We start from the raw sequence: 21,737 nt of genomic DNA, 5'->3' as shown, positions 1-21,737 counted from the left end.
GAGGTTTGGGCTGGCCACGAGGCAGGCCCCAGGACGGGCGGGGGTAGAGGAATAGAGATGGGCACGCAGGACATGTTGGAGGAAGAGTCTGTTCAAGCAAGGTAGGGGCCAGCTGAATCCCCACCACCCCCTGCTCTGCTGCCTCCTAGAACCAGGAGAGGCTTGAAGAGGGAACAGCAGTGGCAGCTTCTGTGTAGGAGAAGCCTCAGGCTGCTCACACCCCCCCATCAGATGAGGGTACATAAGCTGGGCTGGGGGGGTGTCCCACTGTTGCTATAACTGCTCCACACGGCACAGACCTGGGGACAGATGCCTAGAGGTGAGAAGCATGTGTGCATGTGCATCCAGGGCACAGTGGGAGTTGCTGTAAGTGCATGTGCCTTCCTTGGCTAGGGGTGCCTAAGACAGTACAGGATTGCTTAGCCCAGGCCTTTCGACATTATTGTGTCTGTTTGCATAAGAAAAAAACGGCTGTTGCCTGGGAGCTGAACATCTTTTGGAAAGCGGAGTGTCTGTTTCAATTTCCCAATTGTTAAACCACAAGATTCAGAAGCTGCAGGAGAAATTCTTTCCCCCATCCCCATCTATTGCAGGGGTGCGGAATTGGATCTGCCCAACAGGCCAGATCCTGAACTCCCCCACCCACCACGGGCCACTGTGACGGTGGGGACCTATCAATCAATCAATCAATCAATCAATCACTACATTGGGTGATAAAGCTTCAAATGAAATAAGTGAGAGTATTCCTGGTTCTTCCTCTCCTCCTTTGCTGATGTGGTTTGATTTCAAGCCACATTCAAAGGAAGATTTTTGAAATCTAGCTGTGGATGCAAAGGAAGAACATTCAGGGTAACAGAGAAAAAGGCACCAAATTCGAAAAGTGCTGACTTTTGGCTCCAAAGGACAAATGAAGAACGTGCTTTGAGTGCTCTCCCAGTTCTTCCTTTTAGCCACAGCTTGAAGTTTCCCACTCCTGTCTTCAGGTAGGTGTGGTTTCCCAAAATGGCCTTGTAGGCCAACCTCTAAACGTAGTAGGCATAATTAGGCCCATGGGCTAGATGTTCCCCACCAGTGATCTGTTGCAATGACAAATACAGGTGATCGGGTAATGCCCACGACAAGTGACTTGGGCTCCCCCACCCCAGGCATCCTGTGTTCTTTTGAAAGCGGGGCACCAATTGCTCCAACAGCCTTTCTGTACAAACAGTGCAAATCCAGCTACATGCCCCATTTATTCCAAAGACAGAGTTATCCATGTGCTTAAATCTGCCATTAAAATCAATGGAACAGAAATGCATTTTACATTAGTGGCAAATGCACATCTACAAATTTATCAGAAGGAACACAGAAAGTTGCATTATTGCTGCATCTGGTTCAGTGTTGCTACACTGACTGGCAGCAGCTCTCAAAGGCTTCAGGCAGGGTTCTCTCCTGGCCCCACCTGGAGGTACCTGAAATTGAACCTGAGACTTTTTGGATGCAAACTGTCTGTTCTGCCACAGAGCTGCAGCTTTTCCACAGATTCCTCTCACATCTCCTTTCTCCTGTGCTGGAGCACATCTCTCTTCTGAAGAGGATATTCTTCTGTAGCAAAGCTATTTTATTATTAGCAAGGCTGCCACATCTTCAGGCATTACAATAGGATGGGATACTATGTCCCTGCTGCTGGATTTGGGCTAGCATGACTTCCACACGCAGACCAAGGACCACATTTCGGTGTTCTGGACAGGCACTGCAGGAGAGGCCTATACTTAGGATGAATACAGATGTCACTTTTCACAGCAGCAACCCTAAGTGCTTGAACCATGGTGTGAATCTACCCTTGCAACTTGCATTACAGCTGTACTTCTCCTAGAAAGCTGAACATGGGATCAGCAATCAAGCTTGCTTCTATCCTCACCTTCCAGGGCGACTCAGATGCCATAATAAACCACAGGTATATTGTGATGGGAATGAGCCCACCCTACAGCTCTCCTCCTCCAGTGTGACAAATTATGATTAATTTTAACTATGGTTTGTTTTTGAAACAAGCCCATTTCAAACTATGGGTTCTGAAGCTAGTCTGTTTCAAGCAATCCATAGTTAAAATTAGCCAGTTTAGGGTTGGGATGCAATGCTAAACTAGTTAATTGAAACAGGAAGGAAAAACTTTCAATCTCTTCCTTGAGGCTGCGCTTGAGGAGGAGGGAATGGAGAGAATGGCCTGTCCCCACCACAATAAACTAAGGTTTATCATGAAGTCCTAATGTAGCCATTGTCTCACAATTTGACTTGTCATCAGTTGTCCCTGAGCAGCTGCAATTCTTGCTTGCCTCGACCCAAAGTTAGAGGGGATCACATCCCAGCACCATCACAAGACAGAAGTGGTTCACTTACCTTCCTGCCGTATTTTCACAATGCTGCTGACTTTGATTCTTTCCCCATCCCGGAACCATTCGCCTTTCACCTCCTCGAGTGACACCTCACACATGAAGACAGCATTCTCATTCTCTCGCACACGCACATCCTCCAGCTCCCGCACAATCTGAACCTGGCGTTCTACAGAGGGGGAGAAAGCCATGAAGTTGGGGCTGAGGAGCGCCTCCTACTGGGTGCCATATGGGCTTACAGGGTCCACAGAGAACACTGCATCTGACCTGTTTCCACCCCTGACCCTGGGACTTCTTCTGGTTATTACTGGCCCGGAAAGACTGATCTCATCCAAGCAAACTTCCTTTTCCATGAATGGGCTAATTTGATGAGAATCAGTAAATACATTCTCTCAGACTATAGAAAAGAGCTGGATTAGACAAAGTGCCTCCCTAGTCCAGCATCTTGCTTCCCACAATGGCCAGTCAAATGCCTTCAACAGCAGCCTCTGATCAGGGATTTTCCATTTAGTGCTGCCCTCCTGAACATCTCCCCTTGGATATACCTGCCCGGACCCTTAGGTCATCATTGGAGGCCCTCCTCTTAGTGCCCCCTCCAGTCAAAGCACAGAGAAAGGCTGCAGGAGAAAGGGTCTTTCCAGTGGTGGCTCCCTGACTATGGAATGCACTCCCAAGGGAGACCTGCCTGGCAACAACTGAGCCAATCCGATTTGGAAACTCCCAAGTGGCACAAATCCCATAAGGGCTTGCATGTGGGACCACATTTTTAAAAGTTCCATATGCAAGCCCCACTTGCAGAGGAACAATTAGAAATGTGCTTTAAGGCTCCCGGTTGTTCTTTTGCAGCTGCATCTTTACCTGCTGTCACCTAATATCTAGTGTGGGGCAGCTAGCCACGGATGGGGAAAAACAGCCTCACAAGCCCAATTAGGACCCTGACAGGCCTAATTTGGCATGTGGGCCAGATGTTCCTCATGTTCTGACTTAAAGAATTCACCATTAGTATTCACTTCCTCTGTCTTCCTCTACTTGGATCAAAGAGCTTACAAGTGCCTAAGGAGCTTAAGATACTACCAGGGTTTCCTAGTCTCCTAAGGGATATTTACACTCCAGACAAACTGGTTTTACATCAGTTTAATGTTCATAATGTTCATTATTTCCTCCAAAGAATCCTGGGAACTGTAGTTTTGTGAGGTGGATTGAAATTCACCTTTCCCATCATAGAACTACAGTACCTGGGGTTCTTTGAGAAAATGGTTTTTTAAAATAAATGTAAGTCTTTGTAACCCCAGTCATTACTTTTTCTGGCAGGAGCAGCAGTACTTAACTGGTCACTCAAGGGTCAGGTATGCCTGGAAATTATACTGTCTGAATTGGGGGGGGTCCGACTTCCTCATTCCAGTTCTGCATGAGAAAGCTGGCTGTCCTTTCTCAGGGACGAAGGACAGCACTCTGTGCTTGCCCAGAGACATCTCTATCATTATTATGGTGTCTTGAATGTCAAGAGATATCCTGGCATTAAATCAGCTTTCAAAGCTGAGCCCTGCTCAGATTAAAACTTGAGAAGCTAGAGTCCCATCCTCCCCACTAATCCCCTCCAGACTTTCCTGCACAGCTTGCTTTCTACCGCAGAGCTGGGAGACATCATCACCCAACGAGTCATTCCACTTCCAGCCCAGTTCCTAGTCCTAAAAAGGGATATCTATGCTTTTAAAGCAACCTTGACATGAGGCTGTCAAATGTTTTCTTGAAGGCTTTTAAGGAAGTAAGATTCCTCTCCTGGGCATGCTCTTCCATTGCTGAAATGCTATTATAAGTTAGAAAGATTTCCTTTCAAACCCAGCACTGAATGTTTATCCTTCAGGACGGCTTCCTGTACAAGCTGTGCAAGCTTCAGGAACAAGACTCTGAGTCACCACGGTGTAGCCGATCCCAAGTCTACCTCCAAGGCACAAGAGAGGCAGTGCCAGGAAGATGCTGCAGGGGGGTGAGTCGACAGCATATGGCAAAAGGGAACAGCAGACAATCCCCCACCCAGAGAATGAGGAGTTAAAGGGTGCTTTGTATAGCCCAACCCTCTTCCTCGACCTCTGATCCCATATGCAGCCCAAGCCATTCATACCAAAGACCCTCAGTTTGGCAGAGGCACGGCAGTCACCAGCATCGCATGTGTACTCGCCCGCGTCTTCAAGGCCGCAGTGGCTGAGCTGTAGGAGGCGCCGGCGTCCCACTGAATACATGCGGCAGTTTTGCCCTGTCTGGATCTCTTCCCCATCCTAGGGCAGCCGGGGACACAGAAAAGAGAGGCTGGTTAAGGGCTGAGCAAGGCAGCGAGAAGGAGAATGCCAGAGAGCAGGGGATTGGGTGCTGCTCTCAGGTTCGCTAAGGGCACAGTGGGGAGATGTGGAAGCGGGCATTGCAGAAGCACTGGCTCACCCTGCCACAAGCCACGCTCTTTGGAAGGAAAACCACTGCTCTTGGGAGCTCCGGGGAGATCCAGGAGAGTAAAAGGAGGGGGCAACGCTAGAGATAGCACCCTCACCTTGTACCATTTCACTTCAGCCAGGGGCCGGGACAGCTCACACTCAAAGGTGGCTGAGCCTGTCTCAGGGATGCCCATATCCTGGGGAAAGCGCAGCATAGTAACTGGCGGCTCTGCAGGGACAGAGACAAAGGCGGGTGCAGGTGGCACAAAGATGCATCGACTTGGAGACGGAAAAGATCAATGAGACAGCATAACGCTCTGCTTAGTCAAGGCAGGGCACTCCCTGCAGCCCTTACCCAAGTTCAGTGTGGAAGGCACACACTCGCCCAGCTTCCTTACCTCTTGCCTTCACCACTCCCAACCTGACCCCACGGTTAGGTGCTTCGCACTTGACACAGCCCTGCAGAAATAAGGAGCTTTGGACATTGCTCCATAGGAACATGTAAGAAGAGACCTGCTGGATCAGATGGCAAAGGCTTATCTTGCCAGCCCCCCACCTCCCACATTGACCAACCAGATGCCTCTGGGAAGCCCAGAAGCAGGACATGAGGGCAACCATCCTCTCCTGCTGCCATTCCCAGCAACTGATATTCAGAGGCAAGGTGCCTCCGATGCTGGAGGCAGTACACAGCCTTCATGACCAGAAGCCACTGATAGCCTCACCCCAGGTGAGCTTGCCATTTTAATGCTATCTAAGCTAGTAGTGATCACCACATATTGTGCCAGCAAATTCCGTAAGTATCAACTGAGAAGTTTAGTGTAACTGGCAAGTGCTGTATTGAGTGTAAAGCAGCTCAAAGCAGTGTCAGGCTGAGTGTCTTGTAGGACTAGTGACGGGATGGGAAATCTCAGGCCCTTGAGGCTCTCTTCAGGCCACCCACCCACCCCTGCCACATCTCTCACAGGCCCTGCTTGGCACCTTCCTTGAATGTTCTTGTTTTGGCTGGAATGTGCCCTTGAGAACTCTGATAATACCTTTTGTTTGCCTGGATGGAGGATAGAAAGGGGTGCGTGAGTATGTACAGAAACTGGCCCATTATGCAGAGGCACAATTAACATTAACTGCTCTGCCCATCTTTTTCCCTGGCTCCACCCACCACTGGCATGTGACCACCACCCCAAGAAGGCTACCCAGCACAGAATGCGCATGGCTGAATGGAAATGATGCCCCATCCCTGAACTAGTGCTTGTTGTGGTCAATGCATGTGAAGGGGAGAGATGCGCATCTCCTAAAACACAGTGGATGTGCCCTGGGGGCGGGGGGAGCTACAGCCCAAAGAATGTATTTGCTGCTTGCAGAAGAGAGTATTAAACACAGCATTCTATGTGAGCTGGCACTTCTGTGTTGGTGCTGAGGATAGTGGCATTGGATGCAGTTTGTTTCTGCTTTGCTCAGCTACTGAAGAGCCCAGACCCAGGGGCCAAACTGGGCAGCAGGAAGTATCATTACTGCGGTTCCAATCCCAGACAGCTGCACGTGGGAAGGAAGGAAGGAAGGGAGGGAGGGAGGGAGGGAGGGAGGGGCATGTACAGGACTTTCCTCACCTCAGGGCCATTCCAGGCATTATCCCCATTCACATCTCCTTCTCACTGCTTCCCCTTGACTGCCCATCCCTGCTGAATGTATTAGGTGGGGCTCATCTAGCACAAGACAATTCTGCCCTTTGCACATGGACTGCCTTGCCCCAGTACCTTGGACAGTAAGGCGGGCACTACTTCGCACGGTGTCAGCGGTGAAGGCCACGGTCCCTGAGTCGTCCAGCGTGAGCCCCAGCAGTGTCAGGCTGTGCACAAAGCCTGTGGCACTCACTCGGCAGGTGGAGCCTGGCTTCACACGGATGCCATCGCGTGTCCAGACCCCGGCCACGTTGGCATGGGACAGCTCCAGCTCAAACGTCACAGTCTCCTTTTCAAAAGTCTCCACATCCAACAGAGGCTTCCTCACCGTCACCCTCCGGGCTAAAGTAGTGGGGAAAGAAGGTTAAGAGATTAGTGCAAGTTCCATTTTGGTTTTGTCAAGAAAGCAGCCTCCTCCCCAAGAACAGTGGCAGCTGGCTAGGAATGTTATTGATGTATTGCATTAATTCAAATGCATTTCTAAACTGCTTAATTTTAAAAACAACAACTAAGTGGTGCACACTACATACAATATAAAAATTAAAACAAAACTACAGCCTAAAATCAATAAAACGGTATTTAAAAAACATATAAAACAGATTCAGGGGATTCATACACAAGGTGGGCTCCAATCTTATGAGTTTGCCTGGGCCAAAAAGTAAGTCCTTACAAGTCATCCTAAGCAACTGATGGTTGCTGCTTCACATATGGCAAAGGTAAGGATATTTCACAGCACGGGGGCAAGAGCTGAAAATGCCTGTTTTCAGGTATGTAGAGTTTTGTGTCTGTGACACAAAACAAACCTCCTCTAACAGAGGTACATGCAGTGGAGCCTCCTCTGAAGATCTTAAGGTATGGCAGGTTGGTAGGAGGAAGGATGCTTCTTCAGATATTTGGGTCTGAAGCCGTTTAGGACATTAAAGGTAAGCTCCTTGTATTGGGCTCAGAAACGAATAGGCAACCAATGTAACTCCTTCAGCAGCAGTGAATTATGGTTCTATCTGGCTGCACCAGTTAAAATTGTGGCAGCCACAGATAACCTACAGCCAAGATCAGAGAGACAAAAAGGGATGGGGAAGAAGTCAGAGGTTGGCACCTACGTTCCACACTCAGCCTGGCTTGGGTGCGGTCATGCAGGCTCTCACAGCGGTAGGTGCCTCGATCTGCAAGCTCAATGTTGTGGATGGTAAGGGTCCGCTGAGACCCACATGCCTCCATGGAGTATTTGGTGTTCTGCTGCAGAAGGATGCCTTGCTTCATCCATTGCACTTCTGCGCTCTCCAAGCTCAGCTCCACTTCCAAGCAGACGTCTTGCCCTTCCTCAGCCATCAAGTCACGCAGTGTCTGCACAAATATCACCTGAGCCTCTGCAGGAAGAAGTCAAAGATTGGTCAACTACAGTTTCATATCCTATCCCGGCATGTTACCAGGCATGCCCCCTGCCTCTCTATCAGGAGAGAACCATGAATCTGTAAGCACCAAATTCTAACCATCAAGGTCCAGGTGTATTTGACATGCTGGTTGGAACAGAATTTGGTACTGGCTACAAAATCCAGCACCCTGAGAATCTCAGCTTTCGCTTCTTGAAAGTGCAAGGACCTGAAGAGCTACAGGGGATTTTTTAAAAAAAATCAATTGTGCAGCAGCAGGCAAAATCTCATAAGACAAGGGGTGAGGGTGAGGTTTAGCAGAACTTCCAACAAAGCTTCTATTGCGAGCCCTGCAGGGCTAAAGAAGCAAACTATATCATGCCAAATAAGCAAAAACGGGCAATCGTTCTTAATTTGTTTACTTTATTCAGATAGCAGAATTTGCATTTCCTTAATTCACAATTCAAAAGCAGGGTGGGGCATATGATAGATAGGGTAAATACAAGTGTCCCTACTCCTGCTGACTGCCAATATGTGCCACCGCCCGGCTACTTAGATGCTCCTTTGATCCATCCCAAAACCACACGCTAGCATCGCCTTTCTTCTTACCTTGCACACTGAGCCTGGCTGAACTCACCAGACCTTCTGCGTGGACAGTGACTATGCCAGTATCACTCAGCCGGCACTGCTGTATGGTGAGGGTGTGGCACAGCCCAACCCTGGTGGTGGCGAACCGCTCACTGGGCACTATATCTTGGCCATGGTGCTGCCACTTGAGAGCCACGTCATCTGGAGACACCACAGCCTTGAAGGTGGCATCATCCCCCTCCAGCACAGTTAAGTTGTGGAGCTCGGAAATGATTTCCACTGATCTAGGGACTGGGGAAGAAAGTGCTTAGAGTCAGGGATGGCTAGACCTGTGCTGGGGGGCCCCTGGCTACCCTAGCAGCCTATTGATACGCAGTATCTTTGCAGTCCAGTGGGGGTATCCCAGCACCCAGCCCTCATAGCAGTGGCCCACAATAAAAATGTATGTAGGATTATGGACACAGGTTATTGGAACCAGAGCAAGTTGTTCCACGGGAAATAATATAGGTAGCTGCCTTATATTGAGTCAGACCATTGGTACATCCCGTTCAGAACTGTCTACACTGGCTGGCAGCAGCTCTCCAGAAATCTGAAAGGCGTCTTTCCCCATTGCAGTCCTATCTGGAGGTGCTGGGGATGGAATGGGGGACATTTGGCATGCAAAACATTGAATGCAAAACCACTGAGCTCAGGCCCTTTCCCCAAAGGACTCACTCTGCACTGTGAGGATGGCTAGGGTGCGGTCATCCTTGCTTTCACACGAGTATTCACCAGCATCCTCAGGCCCTACGTGTCTCAGGGTCAAGGAACGTTCCCGCCCCTCTGCTCGGATCTCCTGGTGTTCATTGGCTTCCAGCTCCTGCCCATCTTTCAGCCACAGGACATCACCTTTGGTTTTGCACAGCTCACACCAGAACAACACCGTCTCCCCCTGCAGTGCCAGCACATCTGAGAGACCCCGAACAAACTTCACTGGCAGCTCTGAGGAGGGCAAGGAATAGTACCACTGAGGTGAGAAGGCAAAAGGCAGAACACTTGCTGTCTTACATACTGTGAGTAGTGGTGGTTGTCTGGAAACCTGCAGAAAATCCTGATCATGCAGCAACTCAAATCTTTTGCAGAAGCCCAAGACCCACAATTCTTTCTAAATTTCCAACCTTCATGAAAACAAATAAATATTTGAGGACATAATTTTCTGAAGAAACCCAAAAGATTGAGGAACAGCTTTCACTAAGTTCAGAAGGAAAGGCTTCTGAAGTAGCACTCTTCACTCACTCTTAACTCTTCCAAATTGCTGAATAAATAAGGAACTTATGTGAACACATGCAAACATGCATTATTTATGCCAGTCACAGAATTTGAGCACAGGGAACTGGACTCCCTGCTTTCTAATCTTGGCTACAAAAGGGCTGGACTGTTCCAAGCTCTACACCAAGCCAAAAATGCCAGTTGCTGAACCAAGGAACAGAAAATCTTGTGTAAATATAATATGGCAGATAAGTGATTTTAGTTTTTTATGTAGAAAGTACAAGCTGCTTTCATAAAAGTGGTGGCAGGGGTTGGAGAAAAAAATAAAAATCTTGTATATATGAAGTTGCCTTATAGTATACAGTACCCACCCGCCATTGAAGCCAAAGTGTTTTGACTATACACGCTTTTAGCTTTAAGTGCCATCTCCAGAAAGTAATCCCTGTATAAGTTGTGGGTTTACTGTACTGAGTCAGGCCAGCATTGTTTCCTCTGCTTAACAAACCAAAGTCTCCTGCACTAGCTTTCCTAGGCCTCCACCCTAGAATCCCTTTAACTGGAGATGCCAAGGACTGAGTCAAAGAATGCTGGACATGCAAACCCCACGCTCCACCACTGGGCTCGGGCCCCTTCAAAGCAAAGTCAACTCCACAATTGCTAAAGTGCAAACCCAGATTAGGGGGATCAAAGTGGGGATCCAAAGAAGAGACATAAGAATGCAGAAGAGGCCTGTGTTGCTACTTATTGTCATAAACCATGAACTGCCTTATTGGATCAGAGCAGAGGCCCTTCTCACCCCATATTATGTTTTCAACAGCGGCCAGGCAGATGCCTCTGGAATTATACAAGAGCATCGCAATGGGGATCATCTCACCGTTTGCCCCAAGCACCTGGGAATTAGGTCAATATTGCCTCTATGAATAGAGACAATCTAATAGCCACTGATTGTTCTCAGTGTGTGGAGGAAAAAACACAGGCTATTTCTGAAACTGGCCGGAGGTCTGTCTCTTCTATATCAAGAGCTACCAAACAGATAACACTAAGCAAAGCTTCAACTCCACTTGCAGTTCTCTCCTGCTGACTGCCCCTGTTCTTCACTAACTGAACAACACAGCATAGCTATATAAAAGTGAGCTTTTAGGCTATCATGCTGCAGGGAGAGGCTCATGGTTTTGTGCTTGCCACATCCCCTTGTAAAGAAAGGCGTCAGGTTTGGAATAAGACTAAATTAGCAATTGCTCCAGGCCAGCCTTCTCCAACTTGATATCATCCAGATGTTTCAGACTACATTTCCCATCAACCCCGGACAGCATGGGAATTGTAGTCCAAACATCTGGAGAACATCAGGCTGGTGAAGGCTGGGCTAGCCAGTAAAGGTGCAAGGCTCACTGGGAATAGATATAGATTCACTGGGAAATACAGAGACTTTGGTGAAGCAGGCTCCTTTGACCATTGCGTAGAAGGGAGAATTTCAACCCATGTGGCTTATCCCAGTATGGTAGAAGCTGGCACACCTGACATAATTCTCCCTTTAACAAAATCATTTGATGCAGGCTTCCCTGTGTAGTGGCGTCCAGCTGAGGCTGATGGGAGTTGTAGTCCCAAGCATCTGGAGGCCACTATGTGGGAGAAGCATTAAATTAACAAAACATCCTCACTCCATTTTGAGTCCCACAAGCCATCCTAATGGGACTTGCTTCCTTTTTGTTCAGCCCATCCCACAGAGCCTCGAAGTGCTGCCAGTCTCATATGGGATTGCCTCCCATGTTCCCCAACACAGACCTCTCACCTTTGACACTCAGCTCAAAGCGCAGCTGGTCATGATGGGAGTGGCATATGTACTCTCCAGCATCTGCTTTGCCCACGTTGCTCAGCAGAAGGCTGTGGACCCGGCCCTCTCTGCGCAGCTGGCACTGGTCGCCCACCACCAAGGCCCCTCGAGGTCCTTCCCACCTCACCATAGCTGGCTCCTTGGAGACGATGGCAGAGAGCACTGCACTGCCACCCTCCAGCACCAGCACCTTCTCTGGATGCTCTGGCTTGGGAACAAACAGTACGGGAGCCTCTGGCGGAAGAAGAAGAGGATTAGAGAGGGTAGAAGGTGGTCAAAATGGTCTCCAATATCTGCCCAGCTGAGTCAAGTGGTTCCTTCAAATCCCCACCCTACACCTTTTTGATTGGTGCAGCTAACTCCACTTCTGGCTTTTCTCTTTAGTTGTTCTATGAGTGTCACTCCAACTCTCCCTTGTTACTGGGGAACACAGGAGACTTCCATCAGACCTTGATATTTGGTCCATGAGTTTCCCCCTTGCCCCACACCACCACCAGGGAGTAAATACCTTTGCAAGGAGGATATTGCAGGTTGATAGTTCACAGGCTGCACGTGGGACCACCCTACAGCTCCTAGCACCAAACACATGCTCCTCCTGCCACAGCACCTTGTGAAACCACACACTTTTCCAATCCTCCTCCCACTGCCAATGTCACAGAATGGAACTGCCACAATGGCTGCCACAGGCTTTCAGAAACATAAGGAAGATGGAGGAGGAGGGGGGACTTGGTTCTGGAAGCTTCTCCTTGCTACTGTCGCCCCATCAGGCCTGGAAAGGGAACTGGTGGGCCCATCTTACCTTGCACATACGTTGTGAAATGCACTTCATCATCCCCAGTGTCACAGGTATAGGTGCCGCTGTCACCTGGCTCAGCTTGCCTGATGGTGAGGCTGCGCACTGCCCCCTCGCTGCTCACCACCAGGCGTGGCCCAGGATAAAGGGGCCGCATGTTTTTCAGCCACCGGACAGAAGCTTTCTCTTGGGAGAGACGGGCAACCAGGGTCATGTTCTCTCCTTCCTGGACTTCCAAAGGCACATGGGCATCGTTCTTGTTCACAATGTGCACAGGGGGTGCTGGTAACAAGAGATAGAAGACCTCCCTCTTAAGCAAGGCAGGGGACATTTTGCTGTCCTGTGAAAACACAGCCAACCCCACTGCAAAGCAGGCAGGCTGGTGAAAGGAGGTGGTCTTGGACTTGTGCCAATAAAGGGCAAGAAATTGTCAAGGGTTGCTGTTTTTCTTTTTTTAAGCTGTAGCTCTACAGCTACAGGGGTTGTATTTTACATAAACCCCAACTAACATATTTTCTCCTGGATCATTTATTTTGTGATAGCACTTTAGTACATAATTAAGATTGCCTGGCACAAATTCAGCATTTCTAGACAACAACATATGTGGCTTCCTTCTATTAAGTATTAACATTTTGTTTGCAGAAAAGATCCTAGAGAAAAGAGCTCCAGCCTCTCAAATTATAATAATCAAATACAACAGCATCGCTGGGAAGTGCAATTTGGATTTTCTGCCCCAGGAGTCAAAATTCCTGACATCCACTGTGTATAATTTTCTGTTTTCGGGTGTAAAAATGGTGTCGGGGGAATTTTGCCAAAGTGGCAAAATGTCAGGGAAAACGTGGATGTATGGCAATGTGATGGAAAAAGCAGTGGAAACAGCTCCAAAAGCTTAAGATCACTATTTTGAGGTGGAGGTTTTCCCCCAAAAGCTTAATAATTTGGGTTTGTTCCCCCAAAAAGCTCGACATTTTTGAGGTCTCAACAACTTTGTGGGTGTCAGGAATTTTACTTTTTGAAATATGGCAACCCTAACATAGGCAATGTCAGGGAACACTTAATCCAGAGGGAAACTAAGTAGGACTCAATAGTCAGTAGCAAGACTCCATGGTTGCTCTTGTTGCTCCCACCCCTTCTTACTCATACCCATTTCAGGAAATAAAATAAATCATGTAGGGCAAGTGCATGTCAGCAAACTTGCTTCATTTATATGTGGTAGCAAAATTTCACTGCTTTTGGTGAGCATTTGTATGTTCAAGGTCCTGAACTGCCCTAGCAGCGGGTGCCACAATGAATGGAGCTGAGCGTTTGCCTCAAGTCAAAATCCACAGCCACTCTAGAAATGTGTCCTGCTGCCCCCAGCACTTGTTTTTGTTCTTTGGCTTCCTCTTCCCAAAAGGCACGGTGCCCAGTCCCAGATGTTGGAAAGGCCACTGCTCCTGCCTGCTGGCACCCTACCTTCTTGGCAGAGGCCACTGGGATTACTTCCCTGCCTCTCCTCAAAGCACCTGTCCTGGTGGGGGCAGCCCTTGCCAACTCCCTCCCCCTCACACTTAAGAAAAGAAAAACAACCTCCAGTCAATAAGGCCTCCCTTGCTTTCAAGGAGGGCAGCATTTGTTGGCAGAAGGTGCAGAAGTAGCGGCGCCTGAGAATCGGCCGAAGTTAAATTTAACCCCCTCAATGGCAGAGTGCAGATAGAGAAGCAGCCTGAACCCTTCACTTGTCACCTGTCGCGTTCCATTACTAAGTTCCTCTGAGCCTGAAGGTGGGAGCACAATTCCCGCTCTCTGTACTAACCCCCCAAATGCTATCCATGAAGCAGGGGTCACCATTGTGGCACTCAAGGGCATGCATGCACCCCCAGAGGCCTTCCCTGGTGCTCACAGGGTCCCCTCCTGTTGAATTTAGGCTTGAAAGAAGCATTCTTTGTAGCCAGTAGAATAGGTTATGGTGTGTGCTTGGCTGTAGGTGGTTGTGTATGCTGCCACAAAGCAATGAAACCAGCCAAGGCTGGCTCAACCACTGAGCAGAGTGAGGCAGCTGAGGCAGCAGATTCTGGGTGTCATGAAAGGGCAGCAATTTGTTAGGTTGCTTTTTTGACTATCTCTGGTCCAAGCAATTACACGACACCAGATCCTGAGTTCTCCATCCAGTGAAGAAGGAATGGGATAAGCAACATTTCTGAGCTGCCCACCTCTCTGTACCCCCGACTTTCAACCCCAGTCATGGATTGCCAGTTTTCTCGCTTTTTCTGACGAGGCCTCACCTGCCACTTTAACTGTGGACTCCATTCGGTCAGTGCCTGCATCGCACACGTAGGAGCCTGAATCTCCTGGCTTGGCTCCAAGGATGGTAAGTTGGCGTTGTCTCCCATGGGCTTCAATGCGCACTCGCTTGCTGGGTACCAGCTCCTCCCCATTCCGCAGCCAGCGCACAGCAGCACTAGGCGAAGACACCTTGCAAGCCAATACCAGAGCTTCTCCGGACACCAGCGAGTGGTGCTCTGGAACCCCTGTGTTTCCCACAATGGAGATGGGAGGTTCTTAGGAAACAGACAGAGAAAGAGACATGGTGTCACAGCGCAGGGCACAGACAGGGCCTGCTGGTCTAGAGAAAGAAAGGCACACACAACCATCTGCCATCCGGTAGTCGTAAAGAGCCCCCAGAAGGTGAACACAAGCACCAACACAGATAAGATGGAGCAGAGGGGGCACAAAGGAAGACCACACAAAAAGGTGGGGAACATTGTGCTTTTCCGACCCAACAAAAGATGAGGCAGCAAATTTCAACCCTATCTCACTTCCTTTCCACCATGAAGCAGGCCCAGGTTTGGGGGAGGGGAAAACTAGAGATTCCTTTAAATGGGCAGAGCCTTAAAAGCTCAGTGTATTCACATGAGACTGATTTCAGAGAACACATGAAGGACTGATAGGCAGTTTGCTATGAAACACCAAACACCAGCGCATTAGAGCTCATACACTGTGGTGTTCTCACTGCCCACAACTTGCAGCCCCCTCAGTGTCCAGTGAGGCCTGTCATGCTGTCCACAGATGGAGTGATTTCCTTGGGTCTCTTTCCTGGGTGGGCAGCTGTAACAACACAAGAGGAGTCCTGCTGGGTCACACCAAAGACTTCTCTAGTGCAGCATTCTGCTCTCACAACGGTCAGCCAGATGCCCAAGCAAAACACAGGTGCAATTGCCCTCTTCCCACTTGTGCTCCCCAGAAACTGGCATTCAAAAGCAGACTGTATGAAATATACTGGAGGTAATATACAGTGATCAGGATTAGCAGCCACCAGTAGCTTTAGGACCTGCTCCAGGTCACTTCCAGACAACCTGCTTATAGAGCATGCTTGCACCAAGTCTGCAGGGAGGTTGTTTATTAAGTATTCATTCTAATTCCTGGGGAGATTATACAATTCTGCATCAAGCAGTTGTTTTCTGACCTTTTCCAGTGAATTTTCCCATCACTTTCCTTATCACAAAAGGTCCAGTTTTTGGGGAAAGTGGGTTTGTTGCAGGACAACACCAAATCAACATACTTTGCGTAGAAAACCTGACAGTCTGGAAGTGCCCCCTGACCCCAGAACAGAACTCAATCTGTCAGGGACTTGTCCTTTGTACTTTTCTGCCACAGCTACTATCTGTTCACAGGCACCTTCTGAGTTTCCACATTAAGTGGTTAAAACCCATCTCTTTAAAAAATAATGATTTTACTATATGATTTTATATTGTAAAACTCTGTGATCTATTTCTATGATACAGCGGTATCTAAATATTTTTATATATAACAATATATAAATATGTTCTCAACAGCAGTTGGAGATGAGGTGCTAGTATTCTCCAAAACCACCAGCATTCTTGAAAATAAGCAAATAGATATGCATTTGCTTGGTTTTCGTAAGTAATTCATGTAGGAGACTTCCGGGTTGACGCCTCCGGCAATGGCGGAGCTCCTCCGATCGGGAGGAACTTGCTCCGTGAAAAGCAGGGTCTGACTGCCACGGCGAAGGCGGAGACCCACAGAAATCACAGGCGGGAGAAGCCTGTGAACTTGGGATTCGGCTGGCACCTCTTGCGCCTCCCCTACTCGCGGGGAAACCCTGTTTTGGGGATCCGGAGCGACGTGGGGTGAGTGGCGCGGTGCTTTGAATCAACTGCTTCTTTCACGGAGTGAAGCCGCATTGCTGTTGCCGGAGAGCGCTGACTTTTTCCTGTGGACAATTGGACTTTAAACAACTACCCATGAGTAGACTGGAAAATTTGGATCTTCAAATATTCTAATTTGGCAAAGTAGCGGGAAGGCTCTAAACAGGAAGTCCGCCTCCCGTTTTTGTAAATAGATTGAAGCAAAGGCGTTACAAACTAAAGTCTCTGAAAGTTTTTGGATAAAGGACTAAAATTCCACTGGTTAAAAATATCAAACCCCCCTTGGAAGCAGGAGAAGAGGGGGGAAGTCGTGGACCTAGGGAGAACCTGCAGGAGAGAGGGAAAAGTAAACTACCACTGCTCTGAACCTGGGGACGGTCTGCCTGATGACGTTTGGGGAAGGTTCACTGACAGAACGGATTTGACAGATACTTAAAATTAGAAAGATACTGTTTCCATTGATCTCTTCTGAGTTTATTAAAGGGTGAAAAATAACTGAAAATCGAAACTGTTTCTGTGACTGAAAGAACTGATACAATTTGAAACTGCTTCCCTCTAGAGGGAGCATGTGAAACTGTTACAGGAGTGTAACAGGGTAAACTCCAGCTGCAAGATAAAGTCTCTGAGAATCAGAGATTGACCTTGGACTATTCAAAATGCTGATAGGAGAAGGTATTGTGACTGCATTATTCAAAATAAATCATTCACTTGAACAGCTGCACAAAAATGTAGATGACATGATCTTCAAACTTGACAGCCAGGAACAGAAAGTGACTAACTTGAATCAAAAAGCAAGCAACAACATGGACTTGGTACAGGAAAATACCTTGGCAAGACAAATGGTGGAGGAAAAGGAGAAAGATGCCGTTGTGAAACTTAAAGTAACTCAAGAAGGATCCTCAGTTCTACAGAGGCAAATCGAGGATTACAAATGGAGGCCCTGCATGATTGATTTTAGCAAAAACCAGAGCTTGAGGATGGGACCCTGGCTTGGACTGAAGAACGAAAGTTCATCCAGGGATTAACTGACATCTGGGACATGGGTTGGGGCCTGGAGGAGCTTGAAGCTGTGGGGGCCTATGGACTTGGAGGAATCCTGAAATACGTTTTGAAATACCCTATGGACCTTAGTTTCAAGTATGGAAATTTGGCTGAGCTGTTCAGAAGGAACAAAAGTTCTGTTTGGTTGGAGTTTTCCCGAGATTTGCTCCTGAGCATCAAAGAATATGAAGAAGATCCGCAGAAGGGACTTGGAAAAGAATTAAGAGCCTCGGACATAAGATCTCCAGGTTGATGGAATATATGGATTTGACGGAAAGGACTCGCAGAATCCGAAACCAGGGAGAGGAGAGGGTGGAGGAAGACTGGGAAGCTAAAGCTTTATTTAGAAATTTTGCAAAATTAATGACTGTTAGAAAAATCGTGGAATGTTATTATATGGATTTAGTAGAAATGTTAGAAGAAGTTAAGAATAGATAAGTAATTTAGTTTTAAAGGGAAATAAGGTTAAAAAATATGTTATTTACAAGATGATAAAAAACAGAGAAAGATGGAAAGGATTTGCTGAAATAATTAGAAGAATGGGAATACAAAAAGGGAGATGTGAGGAAGTTGAGGAAACAAGGAAATGAAGGATAGAATATGGAAAAGGAGAGATGTATTTTAAACTGTTTTGTTTAGATTTATTTATGTGTTTAGCTTAATGGGATTGGGTTGGGGTTTATATTATTTGTATACTGTATTGTATTGTGGTGTTTTTTCACTTTCTTGTTTTTTGTTTTTGTTTTTTTTCCTCTTTCTTCGTTTGTCTTTAAATTTTCTCTTTTCTTCTTTTTCTGTAATCTTTAAAAGCAATAAATATTATTTTTTAAAAAAACAAACGTAAGTAATTCATGTAGAATACAGCTTTTTTGGTACTGAAATTTGATTGTTGTTAGACTGCTGGTATTTTTTAAAGCACCAAGTATCCACAACCCTCATTATTACTGCAAACATCAATAAGAACAAGTTTTAACTCATAAAATCACCATGGATGATGGGAGATTATTTGTTGCAGAGATCCCACTTAACAGGTGCTTTGAATGATAAATGTTACAAGATGTTATATCAGTGGCATTTCATATAGAAGCTGGAGATGCAACCATGAAGGCAAGCTAATTACATGCATGTTGGTGTCAAGGAGAAGAAACTGAATGCTATTGGCATAAAGAAGCCGAGGCAATAAATTACAGGATATGAATTTCCCACTCTTTCTTTTCCTAACATTATGAGGATCCCTCCGAGATTCTATTCAAGAGACACTGAGAATTTGTGGGCAACATTACAATAGCAGCCAGAACTGTAGTTGATGGAAACACGAAACAAAAGGTAATGACTGTGAATAAGTTGACCTTTTGCAAATGTACGTGGGAGGACAAATTCTCATCGAAACCTTTTTCTCCCTTACTGAATTTAGATTACTGAAATAATATTGAAGCAATCTGTATGCTGGAACATGATGCTCTTTCTGCTGTGAGACTGCATTCTTGCCTTGAAAAAAATGATTATTATTTTTTAAGGTTCTCAATAGCGGCCCCTCTCCTTCCAGGCCCAGACCTTACCCTCTACTGTGACGTAGAATATGAGGCTGTCATCACCACTGTCACACAGATACTCTCCTGCATCACAGCGCTCGGCTCCCAGAATCACCAGCGAATGGCACGTGCCATCCTGCTCCAGACGCACACGGTCTGTGTCCTGCAGCTTCTCTCCGTCCTTGTACCACTTCACCTCTCCATTAGGGCAAGACAGTGTCACAGACAGGGTCAGGTCCTCCGAGGTCAGGCAGCGGTGCTGAGTCTGCAGTTCATCACGCCCCACAATCCGCACTGGGGGGTCTGCCAGCATAAACAAAGGTTCTGTTAACTTTCCATTGCTTCTCAATCCAGTAAACATTTTCATAGCGCTCTTACTGTGCAAAGCATTCTGCAATCCATATTGTGTTCATCCTAACAACAGCCTCCCTACCCAAGAGACTATTTTTTTCCTGGTTGTACATAAAATGCATCCTAAGCACTGTGTCGTTTAAGAGAACTGGAATGAAATGAAGTGTATCACTTGGGGCACCTAAATTCCATGGGTTTAACCAATGTTATATCATTCTGAGGCTATGGGTCCATTTGACTTGGGGATGACTTGCTGCTTAGGGTCACTCCCAGTGACTTCAGTTAAGCACCAAGAAGGCTTGCTCACAACAGTGTCAGGGAGCAAAGAGTCCTGGGCACAGCAAAGAATATAACAACGATTACTTCCATTTTCTATACAAAAAATGTGTCAGTATACTGTTTTGGGCATTTTGAGCCAATGGGTAGGTTTACAATGTTAAAGGAGATTAAGATCAATTGAAATAAACTGGGCATAGGAGTTTAAGTGCAAGTGATATGGAGGGCACTGCCATTTTCAGATGTCAAGTTTAAATTGACTTTGAGCCGCCTGTCTCAAACTAGCTATGCTATATCCAATCACTGCTCATGCAGAAGAAAAGTGGAGGAGAGGCACTGGTCAATGCAAATGACGTGAGCATCCGGGACACTGTGGGCTTTATATGCCCAACTGAAGCAACACGTGAAAACATATCTTATCCTCCCAGAAGCCTCCCAGGGGTCTCTCATCCAAGAGGCTGACCATGTCTACACATACTGTTATGTACTGAGTTGAATAGGATCCAAACTGCAGCAGTCTGATTGGTCCTAGAACAATAGGATCCAAAAGGCAGCAGTCTGATTGGTCCTAGAACAATAGGATTCAGAATGCAGCAGTCTGATTGGTCCTAGAACAATGCAGCAGTATGATTGGTTGGCAGGAACCACCCAATCATGCTCCAGATAGAAGTGAATCCACAACCTGATTGGCTTACAGTAGAATTCCGGAATTAGCCAATCATGTGTAGCCCATTGTGTAAATAATGTATATAAAGCAGATACTTTGAGGGGACTTTCATTCATTCCTCCTCACCACTATGAGCTGAATAAAGAGCATGAAATCACTTTGCGACTCTGAGTATATTTCACATACACCTTCAGCAGCATCACGTACATGTGTGTGTGTGTTTTGGGGGGCACTTAAGATGTCCAGTTGCCTTGGAATTTTCCTCCTTTTGTTTCTTTGACTTCATAACAAATTCTTTTTGGCTTGTGAGACAAATTCTAATATCAATGTGCATCAGGGCGTACTTTTTCCTTAGCTGTGTGTAACCAACATGCTTCTCATGGGCCATGCAATCTTTCTCCATCTCAAGTTTATTAATTGACGGAGTTTTCCTTTGGGGCTGCTTGCTTGCTTCTTTACTTACTCTCTCCCCCCACCAAAAAAAGTCGAAGAACATCCTGTCTCCTGGCCTCCGTCCCATCATTTGGATATGAGTTCTGAGAAATTGTCTGATAATCACTTACGTGCTGATTCTACTGAAAACAAATCCACTGCCAAGACTACACGCCACTGCCACAAATGCAGTGCCACCTAGAGGCCAAAACTACAAAGCACAGCAGACATTTCCCCCCACTCAAGACTCCTTTTGTTCTCATCAGCACACCGGGGTTGTGTACACACTCCCATTGACTCTGCATCCAGGGCACACCCACCACTGGTTTGGGAAGCTGTGTACCCATGACGTTAGCCACAATCCACATCTACCCTGCAGTTTCTTGAGAAATACTGAGTTTTGATGTGTTTTCCCCCAAACGAGCTTCAATACGATTTGAAAACATAAGTCATCTTCAGACTTCCGCGCCCCCTCTCTGCCCACTGGCATGGACAGACAGCAGGCAACCTGGAAACACATCCAGCTGTAATGATGTCTATGACAACATGCAAATATGATTTGAAATGCAGCAGGGAGGAGACCTTGCTGCATTTTAACCAGTAATGTGTACTCAGCCCAGCTCACTTTTAATCAGTTCTCATCAAAGTGTTAGGGGTGCCAATGCGTACTTTATGGAATGGCAGACAGCATTCCTCTTTTTGAAGGGGTTCTCTTTTTGAAGAGGAATGCAGGCAGCATTCCTCTTTTTGAAGGAGTTCTTTGTCTGAAGGGTGGTCCAATCCAAGTAATGTTTAAAAATACCAAACCCTGAGAAGGGAGAGCAGCAGGAGGGTCAGGCGTGGGTCTTGACGTTGCCCATCAACAGTGAACACCTGAACAACAGACTGAGCAGGCTCATAGTCACCCTGTGGAACGCCCTCCCATCAGATGTCAAGGAGATAAATAACTATACAACTTTTAGAAGACATCTGAAGGCAGCCCTGTATAG

The 21,737-nt window shown here is 47.0% G+C and overlaps 1 protein-coding gene across 8 annotated transcripts in view; it reads right to left on the bottom strand.

Annotated features, from left to right (window-relative positions):
• The window catches only part of OBSL1 (obscurin like cytoskeletal adaptor 1), a 71,841-nt gene that overhangs the window by 13,898 nt on the left and 36,206 nt on the right, over positions 1-21,737 (bottom strand). For all 8 annotated transcript variants that reach the window (XM_053400741.1, XM_053400759.1, XM_053400714.1 and 5 more), the window contains 11 exons: positions 19,050-19,325; positions 14,566-14,841; positions 12,308-12,583; positions 11,467-11,742; positions 9,144-9,410; positions 8,451-8,720; positions 7,572-7,838; positions 6,547-6,813; positions 4,912-5,024; positions 4,492-4,645; positions 2,377-2,538 (listed from right to left, as the gene is read on the bottom strand). In XM_053400741.1, the coding sequence (XP_053256716.1) occupies positions 2,377-2,538; positions 4,492-4,645; positions 4,912-5,024; positions 6,547-6,813; positions 7,572-7,838; positions 8,451-8,720; positions 9,144-9,410; positions 11,467-11,742; positions 12,308-12,583; positions 14,566-14,841; positions 19,050-19,325 (2,604 nt within the window). The remainder of the gene's footprint in view (positions 1-2,376; positions 2,539-4,491; positions 4,646-4,911; positions 5,025-6,546; positions 6,814-7,571; positions 7,839-8,450; positions 8,721-9,143; positions 9,411-11,466; positions 11,743-12,307; positions 12,584-14,565; positions 14,842-19,049; positions 19,326-21,737) is intronic.

The sequence above is a fragment of the Podarcis raffonei genome, chromosome 1 (assembly GCF_027172205.1).
Source record: "Podarcis raffonei isolate rPodRaf1 chromosome 1, rPodRaf1.pri, whole genome shotgun sequence".
In the NCBI taxonomy this organism is placed as follows: Eukaryota; Metazoa; Chordata; class Lepidosauria; order Squamata; family Lacertidae; genus Podarcis; species Podarcis raffonei.
The sequence above is the reverse complement of the archived record's forward strand: the minus strand, read 5'-3'. Positions and strand labels throughout refer to the sequence as shown.